The sequence below is a fragment of the Juglans microcarpa x Juglans regia genome, chromosome 6D, assembly GCF_004785595.1.
Source record: "Juglans microcarpa x Juglans regia isolate MS1-56 chromosome 6D, Jm3101_v1.0, whole genome shotgun sequence".
Taxonomy (NCBI): Eukaryota; Viridiplantae; Streptophyta; class Magnoliopsida; order Fagales; family Juglandaceae; genus Juglans; species Juglans microcarpa x Juglans regia.
In genome coordinates this window covers 5,112,466-5,126,218 of record NC_054604.1, presented here as the reverse complement: position 1 = coordinate 5,126,218, position 13,753 = coordinate 5,112,466, and the positions used below count along the sequence as shown (strand labels likewise).

At 36.0% G+C, this 13,753-nt stretch overlaps 1 protein-coding gene across 1 annotated transcript; it reads right to left on the bottom strand.

Annotated features, from left to right (window-relative positions):
- Positions 1-231: 231 nt before the first annotated feature.
- On the bottom strand, positions 232-5,048 carry LOC121268822 (WRKY transcription factor 72A-like). The gene is made up of 5 exons (XM_041173087.1): positions 4,670-5,048; positions 3,811-3,894; positions 2,351-2,911; positions 2,133-2,246; positions 232-1,327 (listed from the first exon to the last, which is right to left on the bottom strand). The coding sequence occupies exons 1-5, from the start codon at positions 4,787-4,789 to the stop codon at positions 386-388; spliced, it is 1,821 nt and encodes a 606-aa protein (XP_041029021.1). The 5' UTR covers positions 4,790-5,048; the 3' UTR covers positions 232-385.
- Between the last annotated feature and the right edge of the window lie 8,705 nt (positions 5,049-13,753).

The window sequence follows — 13,753 nt, the reverse complement described above, 5'->3', positions numbered from 1 at the left end:
GAGAGAGATTCCTTGATGTAATTCATGTATGGGATATTGTAACATTAATTGTTATAGGTGTCATGTATCATATTCAAACCAATGAAATCTAGTATTATTTTCTGGTATTCTAATTTGGCCTTGATACCGGTTCTATATATATTAATATATATATGATACATATATCTATGTGTTGAGTAATTGATATTATATTGTCACCAAATACAAATATACATATGAAAAACAAAAAAATATTTAGGAAAAAATCTTATTCAACTTCTCTTGCTTGCTATCACCATCTTCAAGCAGTACAAATTTCTTGATCATGTCTTACAGAAAAGTCGAGATCACGTACAAAATAAACCACATTGGAATTATTGATCGTTCAAGTTTAACGGACGTCCCATCAATTGGTGCTGTGGTCCCTATTATCACCCGGAGATGTGGATGCACTCTTGGAAGTTGAAAATGGCAACGAAGGTGGTAGAAACATCAAACTAGTTGGCTGTGAATTTGTTGAATGTGTTTTGTTCAACAAGCTTGATGCACATCCATTCCCTTTAGGAGCTGGTAGGAGGCCGGTAGAAGACATTGGAAATAACTCACCCAACGTTGATTTCTGACCAAAATTTTCTCCACTCTGATTTCCTATGGCACCTGCAGCGGTACTAGCACCCCCAGTGCCAATGATTGATGTGAGCGCAGCTGCCAAAGCGGATTGGAAACTCGGGTCAGCTGTAATTGCTTTTGTTGCAGCAGCAATGGGATCCGGTAAAGAGCTGTGTTGTGGAAGAGTTGGGTTCTTCTTTTGCATATAAGATTGATAAATATTCTCTACAGATTGTCTCCCCATAGATAGATTTCCAAGTTGGTTCCTGCTGTAGGGTTGAGTAGTACTGCCATAATTAAGGAATCCATTGGCCCAAGACTCTGTGTTAGATTCAGAGGAACTGAAGTTGAGACTGGCTGGAGAATACCTTGGAGGATAGTTTGAGGAATTAGCTTTATTAAAATGAGATGAGGAAGAGGACGGGGTTGATGTAAGATCAAGTGTGATTGTTGGAAATGAAGGTGAAGATAAGTAAGAAGAGTTGGATAAGTAGAAATGATTCGATTTGGAATTATCTGATAGATAAAAGTTCAAGCCATGAAGATCAGCAGCAGTAGTACTGACTGTGCTGGCTGATGGTCCATGTCCTGGTCGGGAGCTTGACGAGCCAGACAAAAGCATAGAAGCGGCTGCTGAAGTGGTGGATGCCATGGCGGTGGCTGACATGGGAAGTGGATGGTTGTGTGTTCCTTCGTAAGTGGTGATCAAGATGGACATGTCCTCAAAACTTCTTTGCACCTGAAATTGTAGACATGCATATATACTGCATATGATCAGCCAGTACTACAGGATAAGTACTTCTGAAAAAAAAAATTGTAAAAGCTTTTTCAGTAAAGATAAAATTAATTAGGGCTAGCTAGAGTACTTTGTTCTTAGAAAGTACTTTAAATTTCCAAGTTAATTTATACTTAAAAAATGGTATTTATATCTTTAAAAATATTTGTTTTAATATTTTTTTTCTTACTCCATTAATTCATTAATCAAAACCTAGAACTTTATATATATGTTGCTGGGCAAGGGATTAGTCAGTCAAGTACGTAATTTCTGACATTAATTTGTTGGTTGCCCATAAGAATATTGTTTAGTTTTGAAAGTGAGTCGCGATATTATTAAAAAAAAAATAGCCATGCACATCAATCAATTTGGTCAGTAATCCAGTAACAACTAATTAAGAGAAATTCTACATTACAAGAAAAATGATCATTTGTGACAGATTATATACAATGAGGATGACTATTTGCGATCAAAACAGACTTATTTTGACAAAAAATAATCATTTTTACAAGAAATGACTAGTCATAACATAGCAGTTTTCTTGTATTTTCTACTAAATTAAAAATGTTTATAAAAAAATTAGAACTTTCAACTTAACATGACAATTTTTCAGGTCAAAGGAATTATTAACTTGAAATTAAGTTACAAAAAATATAAATCCATAATTTTATCAAAAAAATTAATTAATTGTGCAGGATAAGAGGTCGTTCTATGTAAAGTAATTCAAAATTAATATTCCAGCTATGTTAGAATGGTCAAAATTAAGTACCTGTTTTCTTACTGGGCATGAAGGTGCCACAGTACAGCGATAGTATGCTCGAGGGCATGGATTTCCTTTTGCAATCTTTTGTCCATATTTTCTCCATTGGCACCCATCATTCATCTGCATATTCATGCCCACATGAAAAAAACCTGTTATTCACGAGTACTCTAGATAAATAATATTCTCCACATGCAGTTGATTTGTATGTATGAATAAATACTTACTGTTGGAGTATCACATCTAGCCCTCACAGAAACCCTAGCTTTCTTCACAGGATTCTGTTGTGGAACCTCATGATCGTCTTCACTTCTCATTGTCTTTTGAGCTTTACCAAGTGGCGAAGTCTCCTGATCAGCTTCTTCCTTGATTGGTTCTTGATCAGAACTGTTAACAGGGCTCGTTTTAGACAAAGATTCACGGCCTTCCCTCGATTTAGACAATTCTAATTTGTAGTCCATTAATCCAAGACTCAAGCCTTCTTTAGCTTGCTGATCATCGGCCTCTTTCCGTTGGCTAGAGACTGTAGTAGTACTACCTTTTTCACCCTTTTTTGTGTCACTTGGATTTCTTCCGAGACTAAGGGAAACAAACCCCGGTTCTTCAATTTCTTGATGGTTTTTAGCTGAATCATCCGTGGCTTTTCTCCCATCTTGTTGAACAATGTCATGGAACTGCATTTGGAGCGTTTGATAATCCTTCATTATCAGATCTAAATACTTCTTCAGCCTTTGATTTTCTTCTCTCACCTCACCCATTTCTGCTCTAGCAGATTGGAGCTGATCATCCTATATGTATCCAAATTAGATTGACATAAACAAGAAGCTGATTAGTTAATATTACTGATCAATATTCTCTCTTACAGAGGAAAAAAAACTATCACAAAAAGTTGTCACTGAACCTCTAGTATTGATATGCTATTAATGCATCATATTTAGAAAACCTGTTGCTTAAGATAATTTTTTTTTTTTTCGCTACAAACAATTAGCACTACGGGGTGAGGTCTGAACCTACAACGATTGACGTTTTATATTTTATTGAGAGGTCATATCAATATCATGTTGGACTCAACATCTACTATAAGAAAACTATTTATTTGCGACCAGTTAATTCCAACGAAATGACTATTTGCAACTAAAATTGGTTGTAAATAGTCTTTTGATTGCAATAAATTGATCACAAAAGTCCGTTTTTCTTGTAGTATATATATTCATGATCTAATTCCTTCACACAACACAATCCAGAATAATAATTATTTTAGGTTATTATGCAGATGCATGGGATCGATATTATATTGTATGATCATCACCTAATTAGTACTTAACAAAACGTTCTTTTAATTATTATGATCCAAGATCAGTTGTGTACGTTCATAATTCAAGAAGGAAGAAGCACAATTCATGTTAATTGGGAGGCCATTTATTGAAATAGTTAAAAAAGAAAAATCAGAAAATTCATGATGATGAGATGGCCCATAAAATTGGATCCAAATCAAGTAATTGAATACAGAAATTGGAAAGCGCTCTAGCTAGAAAATATAATAAAATGGTATACAATACTATCAGAGATTCAGAAGCCAACTTATAATTAAGAAGAACCTCTCTCTCTCTCTCTCTCTCTCTCTCTCTCTCTCTCTCTCTCTCTCTATATATATATATATATATATATATATATATTCTTATTATACCTGCTTGCTGCAGCTTGAATCCTTTTGTAAAGGTGAAGATGGCTTCAAGTCATGTTCATGGCATGGTCTTCCATGATTTCCAATCTGGATTGCAGGAAAAGGGGGCAAAAATAAAAGACTTAGAGATTTTTTTATGCCAATGATAAGTAAGAAGTAAATATGATAAGGAAACGAATTTAACAGAATTTCATGACAGAAGCGCAATCGATTATAGCCATTGATTCTAGCAAAAACAAATCTCTATACTAAAACAAAGGGTTGGCCTAAGTGGTGAAGACTTTGGTATTGGAGTATCACTTCTTTCAAGGTCTAAAGTTTAACACCTCATGAGTGCAAACAATCTTTTGGGACCACATCCCTTGATGAAAAGTCAGTAATTTAACCAGTTCCGTATAAGGAAACTTTCGAAAATGAGGTATACGGGACCAATGTTTACTTTATTAAAAGAATTAGCTACATATATCCTCTAAACTTGTCTTCTAAGAAAATATCTTTGTGAGTTTCCTCCTGCAGCACGCTGAAGCTTAAACCCAAATCGAAAACATGGTTGACAGATATGTATAGCTCCTCAACTTCATGAACGTTGCTATAAGAAAGGAGAGAGAAAATACAGCTTTTAACCATCTGAAAAGCTGACTGTTGGATCCAAAAACATGACGATAAAGGAGAGAGAAAATAAAAACTAGAGACTCGAAATTGCAAATTATGGATTCTCACAAGAGAGTTTTGAGGCAAAATCCAGCAACTATTCCATGAATAAACGTATAATATTAAAAACATCTACAATTAGATCCACAAAAAGATCTCCAGGAAATTAATTACATGAAGAAGAAGAAGAAGAAGAAGAAGAAAGCTCCACCTGATCGATTGCTGTTGTCTTTTCGTTAAAACCTTCTTCAAAACCACTAGATTCATATCTGTTGAGCTCCTCCTTAACTCCGCCGCCATCATGACCAGATCTTTCCTTTGCAGGCTCCATAGCTCGTTATCCTAGTTGCTTTTCTTCAAAAATTTCTCTGGGTCTCAATATGCTCCTCCTCTTATATAGACAGCATGAAGTATTTGACTCCGTTTAGAAAGAAAAAGGGAGACATATTCACACATAAGACCATGAGAGCCATACGCCATCCAACGCAGACATGGCAAAATGTCAACAGCCCAATCTGGCCAATTGCACTCGAAGAAATTACATCATATTCGTAATTTTTTTAATATAGTTTAAACAAAAATAGAAGAATTCAACGTCAACGTTTGAGATAACATGTCAGAGAGAAAGAAAGAGATGAGGGCTAGCTTTAAGCCGCAATGCTCGGACAGCACGCAATGCTATATACGAACAGTCGTTGAAGTTTCGTAGGATTACAAAAGTCACAAGGGCAGTTCACGGTCAAAGTTTTGCCAACATCGTGTTACCGCCTGTGACCCGAGTTGTTCTTTAATCTGAGGTGGGGTACGTACTAGGGTTTTCTAGTAAGAAGATTGAGGTCAGGTCAAAATAGCCGCAAGCGAAATGAAAAGTTTAAGGTCAAAGAATATGGCCCATGGGTTCAGGAAATAGCTAGGAATGGCCGTACTTTCCTATATAGCTCATGATTCGCCCATGCATTAATATTCGAGTGCACCAATTAGAGTACTCTAGAGTAAAGCATGATAGATATCACGTGAAGACAAGAGACAATTTGTTGGGTGATCTTTAGCTGAATTTGCCACTTGTTTGAAATTATTACGAGAAATGCATGCACCCTCTACGAAAGGACGAAGACGATATCCAATTCCATACACACACACATATATATATATATATGTATATATTATAATTAGATCATAATTAATTTTTTCTTTTTCTACATCATTTCCTAGCAAGTTCAACATGCATGCTATATATATATATATATATATATATATATATAGCATAATAGCATTAATTGTCGGTCACGTACTGATCCACGTCGGTGAGCCTATCATGTGCGTGGGAATATCATATCTTGGGGGTAAACTAGGATCCAAATCCTCAATTTAATCTAAAGATCAATATCAATGTTGTCTATGTTAATTAAAAGCAAGGAAAACCACCTAAACATAGAACTATCTAGCTAGATATCAATTAGAGGATCATGACAACTCTATATTTTAATTTTATTAGAAAAACCCATGAAATTAAGGAAGGGAAGTATTAAACTTATGAGCGCCTTTTTTGAGGTAAATTCATCTATTAAGCTTGCGTTTGGATGTTGAGTTAAGTTGAAATGAGTTGATTTCTTTATAAATAGTAGTGAGTTGAGATAGTGGAGTGAGTTTTATATGGCTCACTTAAAATAAATTTAGATGTGTTTAAATATTAATATGAGTTTAGATGTATTTATATATGGAAATTGTGGCAGTCACCAAGGGCGGCTCAATACAAATTGAGGCCTAAAGCGAAATTTAAGTTAGTCATTAGTAATTATAATATAATAAAATATAAATTATTATATAGAATATTTTCAAAATTTTCAATAAAATGAGATTTTATCATTTTATTGAAAATCTTTAAATATAGTTTTTGTGAATTTATATTTACAACAACTTAAAATGGGGTCTTTTTGTGCCTCAATTTAGCAAGATCTTAAAAAATTATTTAATATATAAATAATTCATTATATTAAATATTAAATTTAGTATTATGGGGCCTTAACGCATTGAAAACTATAAAAATTATTTAAAATTTTATTTAATGAAATGGTTTTTATTTTTTATTTTTTATTTTTTTTTTTAAAAAACTCCTCATTTTTATTTTTGGGGGCCTTACATAGGGTCGGGGGCCTTAGGTAATGGCCTAAATGGATTTACCATTAAGCTGGTCCTGGCCGTTCCACTTGTAAAAAGGTGTTGAGTTAAAAAATGTTATGGATCTCACGTTAAATTTTGAGCTGAGTGGTTTAGTGATTTGAGAATTGTGCATTTGGATGTTGGGTTAGGCTTAAACTTGAACTCAACTCAGATGAGCTCAGCTGCTTCCATGTTCCAAACGCAGCCTAATTGTTCCTGTTCTTAGATTTATAAAAAAAATTAAAAAAAAAAGAAGAAAAAGAGAGAGAGGTTATGATCATGCATACCTAATTTTAAGATGATCCATCCAATTTTCATTAATTATATGGTAATAAATACTAATGTGAGTCCTAATTCAGTTAACATAGATCCCATGACTTCAGCACAAGGACGTAAATATCCCAAGACTCCAACAAGATCCCTAACTTCAGCCATATAAGATAATCGTATAGATTCCATACATCCTGTCTATACAAGCATAATGGAAAGTCAACTTTTTAAAATTAATATTCTCACAAATCATGAGATTCATATAGCTAGCACTCACACATCCTGCATGTAAACAATTTGTTGATAAATACAACATTATTCTCTACAATCTCTGTTCTAATCTCTTATATGCTATCAGTTAGCTTCTAGTAAAACACCTCTATTCGATCCTTATGACCTCTGCTTCTCCTTCAGTTTCTTCAGCTTCTTCCCACCCTATTGCTCCCGTCATGTCCTTCACTACTTCCAACATCACTCATTTGGTATCTATTAAACTTGATGCCTCGAATTACCTATTATAGGTTTCTCAATTTTTGCCCATCCTCCATATCCATGATCTCATGTGAATCATTGATGGCTCTGAACCTTGTCCTCCTCAATTTATTCCTAATGAACAAAGACAACAAACCACTATTGTCACTCCTGAATTCAACCTCGGCACAAAAAGGACCAATATTTATTAAGTTGGTTCAATTCTACTTTAATCGATAATGTCTTATCTTCAATGTTTGGACTTGATACAATTAAACAAGTCTGAGATCATCTGGCTTCTCGTTTTGCCTCTCAATCCAGATCCAGAATCACTCATCTCAAGAGACAATTGCAAACCCTCAATCAAGGTTCCCAAACGTGCACTGACTACTTGCAATCTGCCAAGATCCTCTCGAATTAGTTGATTGTTGTTGCTAAACCTGTTGATGGTGAAGATCTTACATCATCAGTGGTCTCAACTCCAATTTTCATTCATTCATCACTTCTTATTCTTTTGCATCCAGAGAAGTGCATTTTCTTTTAGTGATTTCAATCCAAATTACTGAACCATGAACTACTCCTTTCCCATTCTCATTCCTCTCCTGAGTCTGAGAATGACTCATTTGTTTTGTATAATAACTAGCAAAAACCCAGTGGTTTTAAAAATAAGAAATTTTCTCAATGGTCCTCAAAGGGCAACTCCTCCCAGCAGTCCTTTAAGGGAAAACCTGCTTCTGCGCCCTCCATAAATTCTACTTCTCAACGTTCCTCCAATTATGGTAGTTACACATCTAACACCAACTAAGAACCTTGTCAAATTTGTGGGAAAAATGGACACCAAGCCTTGGATTGCTTTCATAGAATGGACAACTCCTACCAAGGTCAGCATCCGCCATCCTAACTTGCTACCATGGGTGCTCAGTCCAATTCCAAACAAGGAGATCAAACCTAGTTGGCTGACAGTGGAGCCAACGTTTACATAACTGCAAACTTGGAAAACCTGGTGCTTCATGAACCTTATCAAGGTAGAAATGATATAAGGTCCATCTTCTACTGCCAATCTCTTATCTATCCAAAAATTTTCTTCTGACAATAATTGTTGGTTTATGCTGACTTCCAAATTCTTTGTTGTGAAGGACAACGTTTTGGGCCAGATTCTTTTATAAGGACCAAGTAAAAATGGTCTTTATCCAACTCAATTTCTAGCATCTTCCAATAAAGCTCGAGCTTACACCACCATTTTAGGAATTTCTGCTTCTTCTTTATGGCAATTTCGATTTGGTCATCCATATGCCAATTTAATGAACATTTTGAAGAATAAACTCAATCTTCCAATAAAAGGAAAAATAGACTATGGTTCATTTTGTGAACTCTATCAAATGGCCAAAAGTAAAAGCCTTCCTTTCCATTCTTCAAACTTGTATCTATTGCCCCTCTTGAATTGATACATTCTGATTTATGGACATCCCTTGTCACTTCATTGAGTGGTTACAAGTATTATGTGATTTTCATTGATGACCATACTCGATTCTCTTGGATGTATCCCATGCACCACAAATTTGAAATGTTCACCTGTTTTGTCAAATTCAAATGTTTGGCTGAAGATTTTTTGTCCACTACGATCAAATCCTTTCAAAGTTATGGTGGAGGAGAGTTTATGTCAAAATAAGTTCGCCACTTTCTGGTCTCCCATGATTTTCTCCACAGACTTTCTTGCCCATAGACACCTAAATAAAATGGACTTGCTGAATGCAAGCATAAACATCTTGTGAAAATGGGGCTTGCACTTTTGACACACTCACACCTACATTCTCAATAATGTGTTGATGCTTTCAATAGAGCCATATATCTCATTATTAGAGTGCCTACAATGGTACTATAGTTTCAATCCCTATATCAAAAGTTACTCCACAAAGATTTTGATTATTCATATCTTTGAGCACTCGCATTGGCTTAGCCATATGTGAGTGAAATTCATAAAATGACCAAAATGAAGTAAAAGTGGCTAGCATCGACTTAGGCATTGTTCGACCATCCAAACTTTTAGCTACATATGCTGAACCATTATAGCTCAGTCATTTGATATTTTATTGCTTTTTCTCTCACCACAGAAGTTGAATTTGTATATATTTTTATGTTTTGAGCTTGAAAATGAAGTTATTTATGTTGATATATGGATTTTATGTATTTTGATGTATAGATTGTTGGAGATTATGAAAATGAAAATAAGAATAAAAGAGTATTAAAAAAATGCATTAAAAAATAGATAAAAAATAATATTATTTTATTATTATAGAGAGTGAGATTGCTAATTCAATATGGAGTTCAAGTTTTGAGTGATTAGCCAAAAGCTAAAAAATGATATATTAGCCAAACTTTGTCTAATCCAATGTGGATGCTCTTAAGGTTTTCAAGTATGCTTGCTATCCTCTCCTCCGACCATATCCGCACCATAAACTCCTCTTCATGTCGAAAAAATATATTTTTCTTGGCTACAGTCCTGACTCCAAAGGCTATCGATGTTTTTATACTTCTTCTCATTGTGTTTTTGTCTCTCAGCATGTTGTGTTTGATGAAACCATTTTCCCTACTCGAGACTATACGCTCTTATCCAAGTCTTCCTCAGCCTCTCCTTCTAGTTTAGCCCTACCTACCATCTCACCCTTTGATTCTGTCACTTGCATTTCAGTTCCTTCCTTTGCTCCGAATGTTACTCCAAGTGTGGCTTAAAGCCCTGCTTCCCCTCCTACTTCCTCCCCTCCTCATTCCAGTACTTTAAACCCACATGCTGACCCTTCCCCACCTACTCCTCCAATACTTCACCCATGCTTACCAGAACTAGGACTGGGTCTAGACAACCTAAGCTTCTCCCTGATTATCATGTTTATTATTCCACTAATCATCCCTTGGAACCTCACTCATTCTCCCAAGCAACAAAGCACCAAGAATGATTGAGGGCAATGCAAGAAGAATCTGGAGCTTTACAAACTAATCACACTTGGCAACTATGTCCTAAACATCAGGACTGAAATGTGATCAAGAATAAGTGGGTATTCAAACTCAAACATATATAGAACCAATAGGATTGTGGAAAGGTTTAAGGCTAGGCTGGTTGCTAAAAGGTTTCAACGTAAAGATGGGCTTGATTATACCAAGGCCTTTAGCCATGTAATCAAGCCTTCCACCATTCGAATTGTTCTCTGTCTTGTAGTGCATTTTCGCTGGGAAATTCAACAGCTTGATGTGTCAAATACCTTCTTGCATGGCACTCTTTAAGAAGAGGTTTACATAGAACAACCTATGGGCTTCAAAGATCCCTCATTTTTTATCATGTCTATCATCTCCAAAAGGCCATATATGGCCTCAAACAAGCCCCAAGAGGTTGGTTTACCAAACTCTCCAGTTGCCTTCTTCATCTTAGGTTCTTGGAGTCCCAAGTGGACTACTCTTTATTCGCATATCATCACGAATCTATTCATGTCTACCTCTTTATATATGTTGATAATATTATTGTAACAAGTACTCATGCTTCCTTTATCAGTCAGCTCATCACCTCTTTATAGGTTGAATTTGCAATCAAGGATTTGGGTCCCATTCATTATTTCTTTGGCATACAAATCTCTCGAGTCTCCTTAGGTTTATTCTTATCTCAGACAAGGTATATCATTGAATTACTTCATCGATCCAAGATGGCAAGAGCAAAATCATGCTCAACTCTACTCTCCTCTAGTGACAAGCTAACTATCTCTATTGGTGAACCTCTTAAAGATCCCATCTCCTATCGCCAAGTTGTGAGTGCACTGCAGTATTGTACCTTGTCTCGACCTGACATAGCCTTCTCTGTGAACCAGCTCTGCCAGTTTATGCACAAGCCCTTAACCACCCATTAGTTCGCTACCAAGTGTGTGCTTAGATACCTCAAGGCACCCTCCATCATGTTCTCTACCTTTGTTTTGGCTCTTTACACTTAAGTTGGTTTTGTGATGCAGACTGGGCGGGGAGTATTGATGATCATCGCTCAACTACTGGCTATGCTATGTTCCTTGGTCCCTACTTAATATCATGGAGTGCTAAGAAACGATCTATTGTTTCTCGTTCCAACATAGAATCTAAATACCAATCCATGGTTCTTCTCATTACTGAGTTTTATTGGATTCGGATGTTGCTTCATGAACTTCGCATCCCCATTAGCTCGCCTCCCACCATTTGGAGTGATAACTGTCTCTCTCTCTCTCTCTCTCGCTTCTAACCTCGTGTTCCATGCTCACACGAAACACATTGAAGTGAATTATCACTTCATCTGTGAGAAGGTGCTCTGTAAAGATGTTATCATCAGGCACATCTCCACGCATGCTCAGCTGACTGACATTTTCACCAAGGCTCTCTCCTCAGCTCGATTTCTTCCTTTGCGTGACAAGCTCCTGATTCGTGCCCTCCCCATGAGCTTGAGGGGGGATGTTAACATAGATCCCATGACTTCAACACAAGGATGTAAATATCCCAGAATTTTAGCAGGATCCCTAACTTCACCCGCATCAGATAATCCTGCAGATTCCATATAGCTTGTCTATACATGCATAAATGGAAAGTCAATTTTGTAAAATTAATATTCTCACAAATCATGGGATTCATTTTGGTAGCATACTCTATATATAATTACTCATACATACGCCTTTAAACAATTTGTTGAGAAATACAACATTATTCTCTGCAATCTCTATTTTAATCCGTTATGACTACCATTGATCAGTAAAATATGCACAATCGATAACATCTTGAACAAAAAGTATACCACAAGTACTATGCCACATCATAATTGACACCCAAAAATACCAAATTAACATAAAATTGAAATAAAAGTAGTGGCCAATTACATTAAAAAGATCAATTAAAATTGACAAAATACTTAAAATGTAAAAGACTCATGAAATGAGATTTAGAAAACACCTAAATTAAGTACTTTAAAAAATACTTAAAAATCTTCAACAAATGCACCATAACATGCAGTCAATCATAATGCCCCTTTAACCATAGTGACCTCCTGCTTCAGCTATTTATTTGGTTGTCGAACCCCATATACTTTTTATTAATTAACTTCATGATCAATGATTAACCAAAAAGAAAGAATTTCTATAACTTTCTTATATCTATGGAGATGGAATACATACCCTTATTGAGGAAATGTAAGGCCCCAATGGAGGCCGAAGCAGCATCTAGGCTTATACTTCAAAATGACTAGTTAATAATATAATTAGAGCTCCACTGAAACTATTATAAAGAGTAAGAATTTTTCATTTCAGAGCAATAAATTTTCCTTCCTAAACAATGTGATCAGATCCCATAAATTACCACTAATTACCAGCTTTATCAATGGAGTTTCACAACAAATGTCCTTAAGGAGATCAAGATTTATATACTCTCAATATATAATTATATGGTGCATGGTAATAATGGTAGTAGCTAGTAATAATTAATAACGCTATAATTCAAAGAAAAAGGAAAGAATGAAAAGAAGTACTTGCATGTCTTAATCATTTATATTTCTAAAAACAAAAAAGCTATATACAGTCGCCTGATGCAAGCACGGGGCAAATGCATCTGATGTGGAAAAATAAAAATGCTCTGTTTCACTGCCTCTTTGCATTTTCCCAGATCTCAGACTCTCTCTCCTTCCATTTCTCTCCCTCTCTGTGTTCTCTCCCTCGAAGACGAATTCCATTTCGCCGAGACTTTGTGTTTCTCTCCCTTGATGTCCGCGACCCATGACGTGCCCGACTCCGTCTCGAACGAAAATAACCTTGATTTTCTCGTACTTGAAGAGCAATTGGACCAGTTTGGAGATTGCCCATTTGTTGTGTCTTGCAAGTCTGTTCCTTGTATACAACAAATGCATACAGATGGCCATGAAAACAAAGATTAATGATGCAGATGCACATGATAGACTTAGAACCAGAGCTTTGGCTTTTGATTTCAGGTTTTTAGTGCTGGAGTTTTTGTTCAAAGGGTTGTGTTTTTGGACGAGTCTGCGACTGTGAGGAGGGGTTTTGGAATGAGGTTGGACATGAAATTTTGCAACTTGAAATTTTGAGGTGCACTAGCTTGGTGAGGTTGGCGAACCCAGAAGGTAAAGCTCGAAAATTGTTGCTAGAAGGAACCATTTCTCGTGGTGGGTTCAAATCCAATGCTCCCTCCAAACTGATTCTTGGACAAATTAACATATGCCAAGCTTGGAAGGGACCAAAACCAACCAGGCACAAACCCTTGCAGAGAGTTCCCAGAGACAGAGATCTGGGGAAAAGATCTGGCAGACTTTGCCTTCTAGTGTGAAATTGCAGCGATGCTCAACTACTAGTGTGAAAGCAATTTGTTTAGATTGCAATGGGAGTGTACTATT

Coding starts and splice junctions, on each gene's coding strand:
- LOC121268822 (XM_041173087.1), bottom strand. CDS start 4,789: ATGGAGCCTGCAAAGGAAAGATCTGGTCATGATGGCGGCGGAGTTAAG. Junction 2,912..3,810: donor ATTCAAGCTGCAGCAAGCAG/GTATAATAAGAA, acceptor GGATACATATAG/GATGATCAGCTCCAATCTGC. Junction 1,328..2,132: donor CATGCCCAGTAAGAAAACAG/GTACTTAATTTT, acceptor CTACAATTTCAG/GTGCAAAGAAGTTTTGAGGA.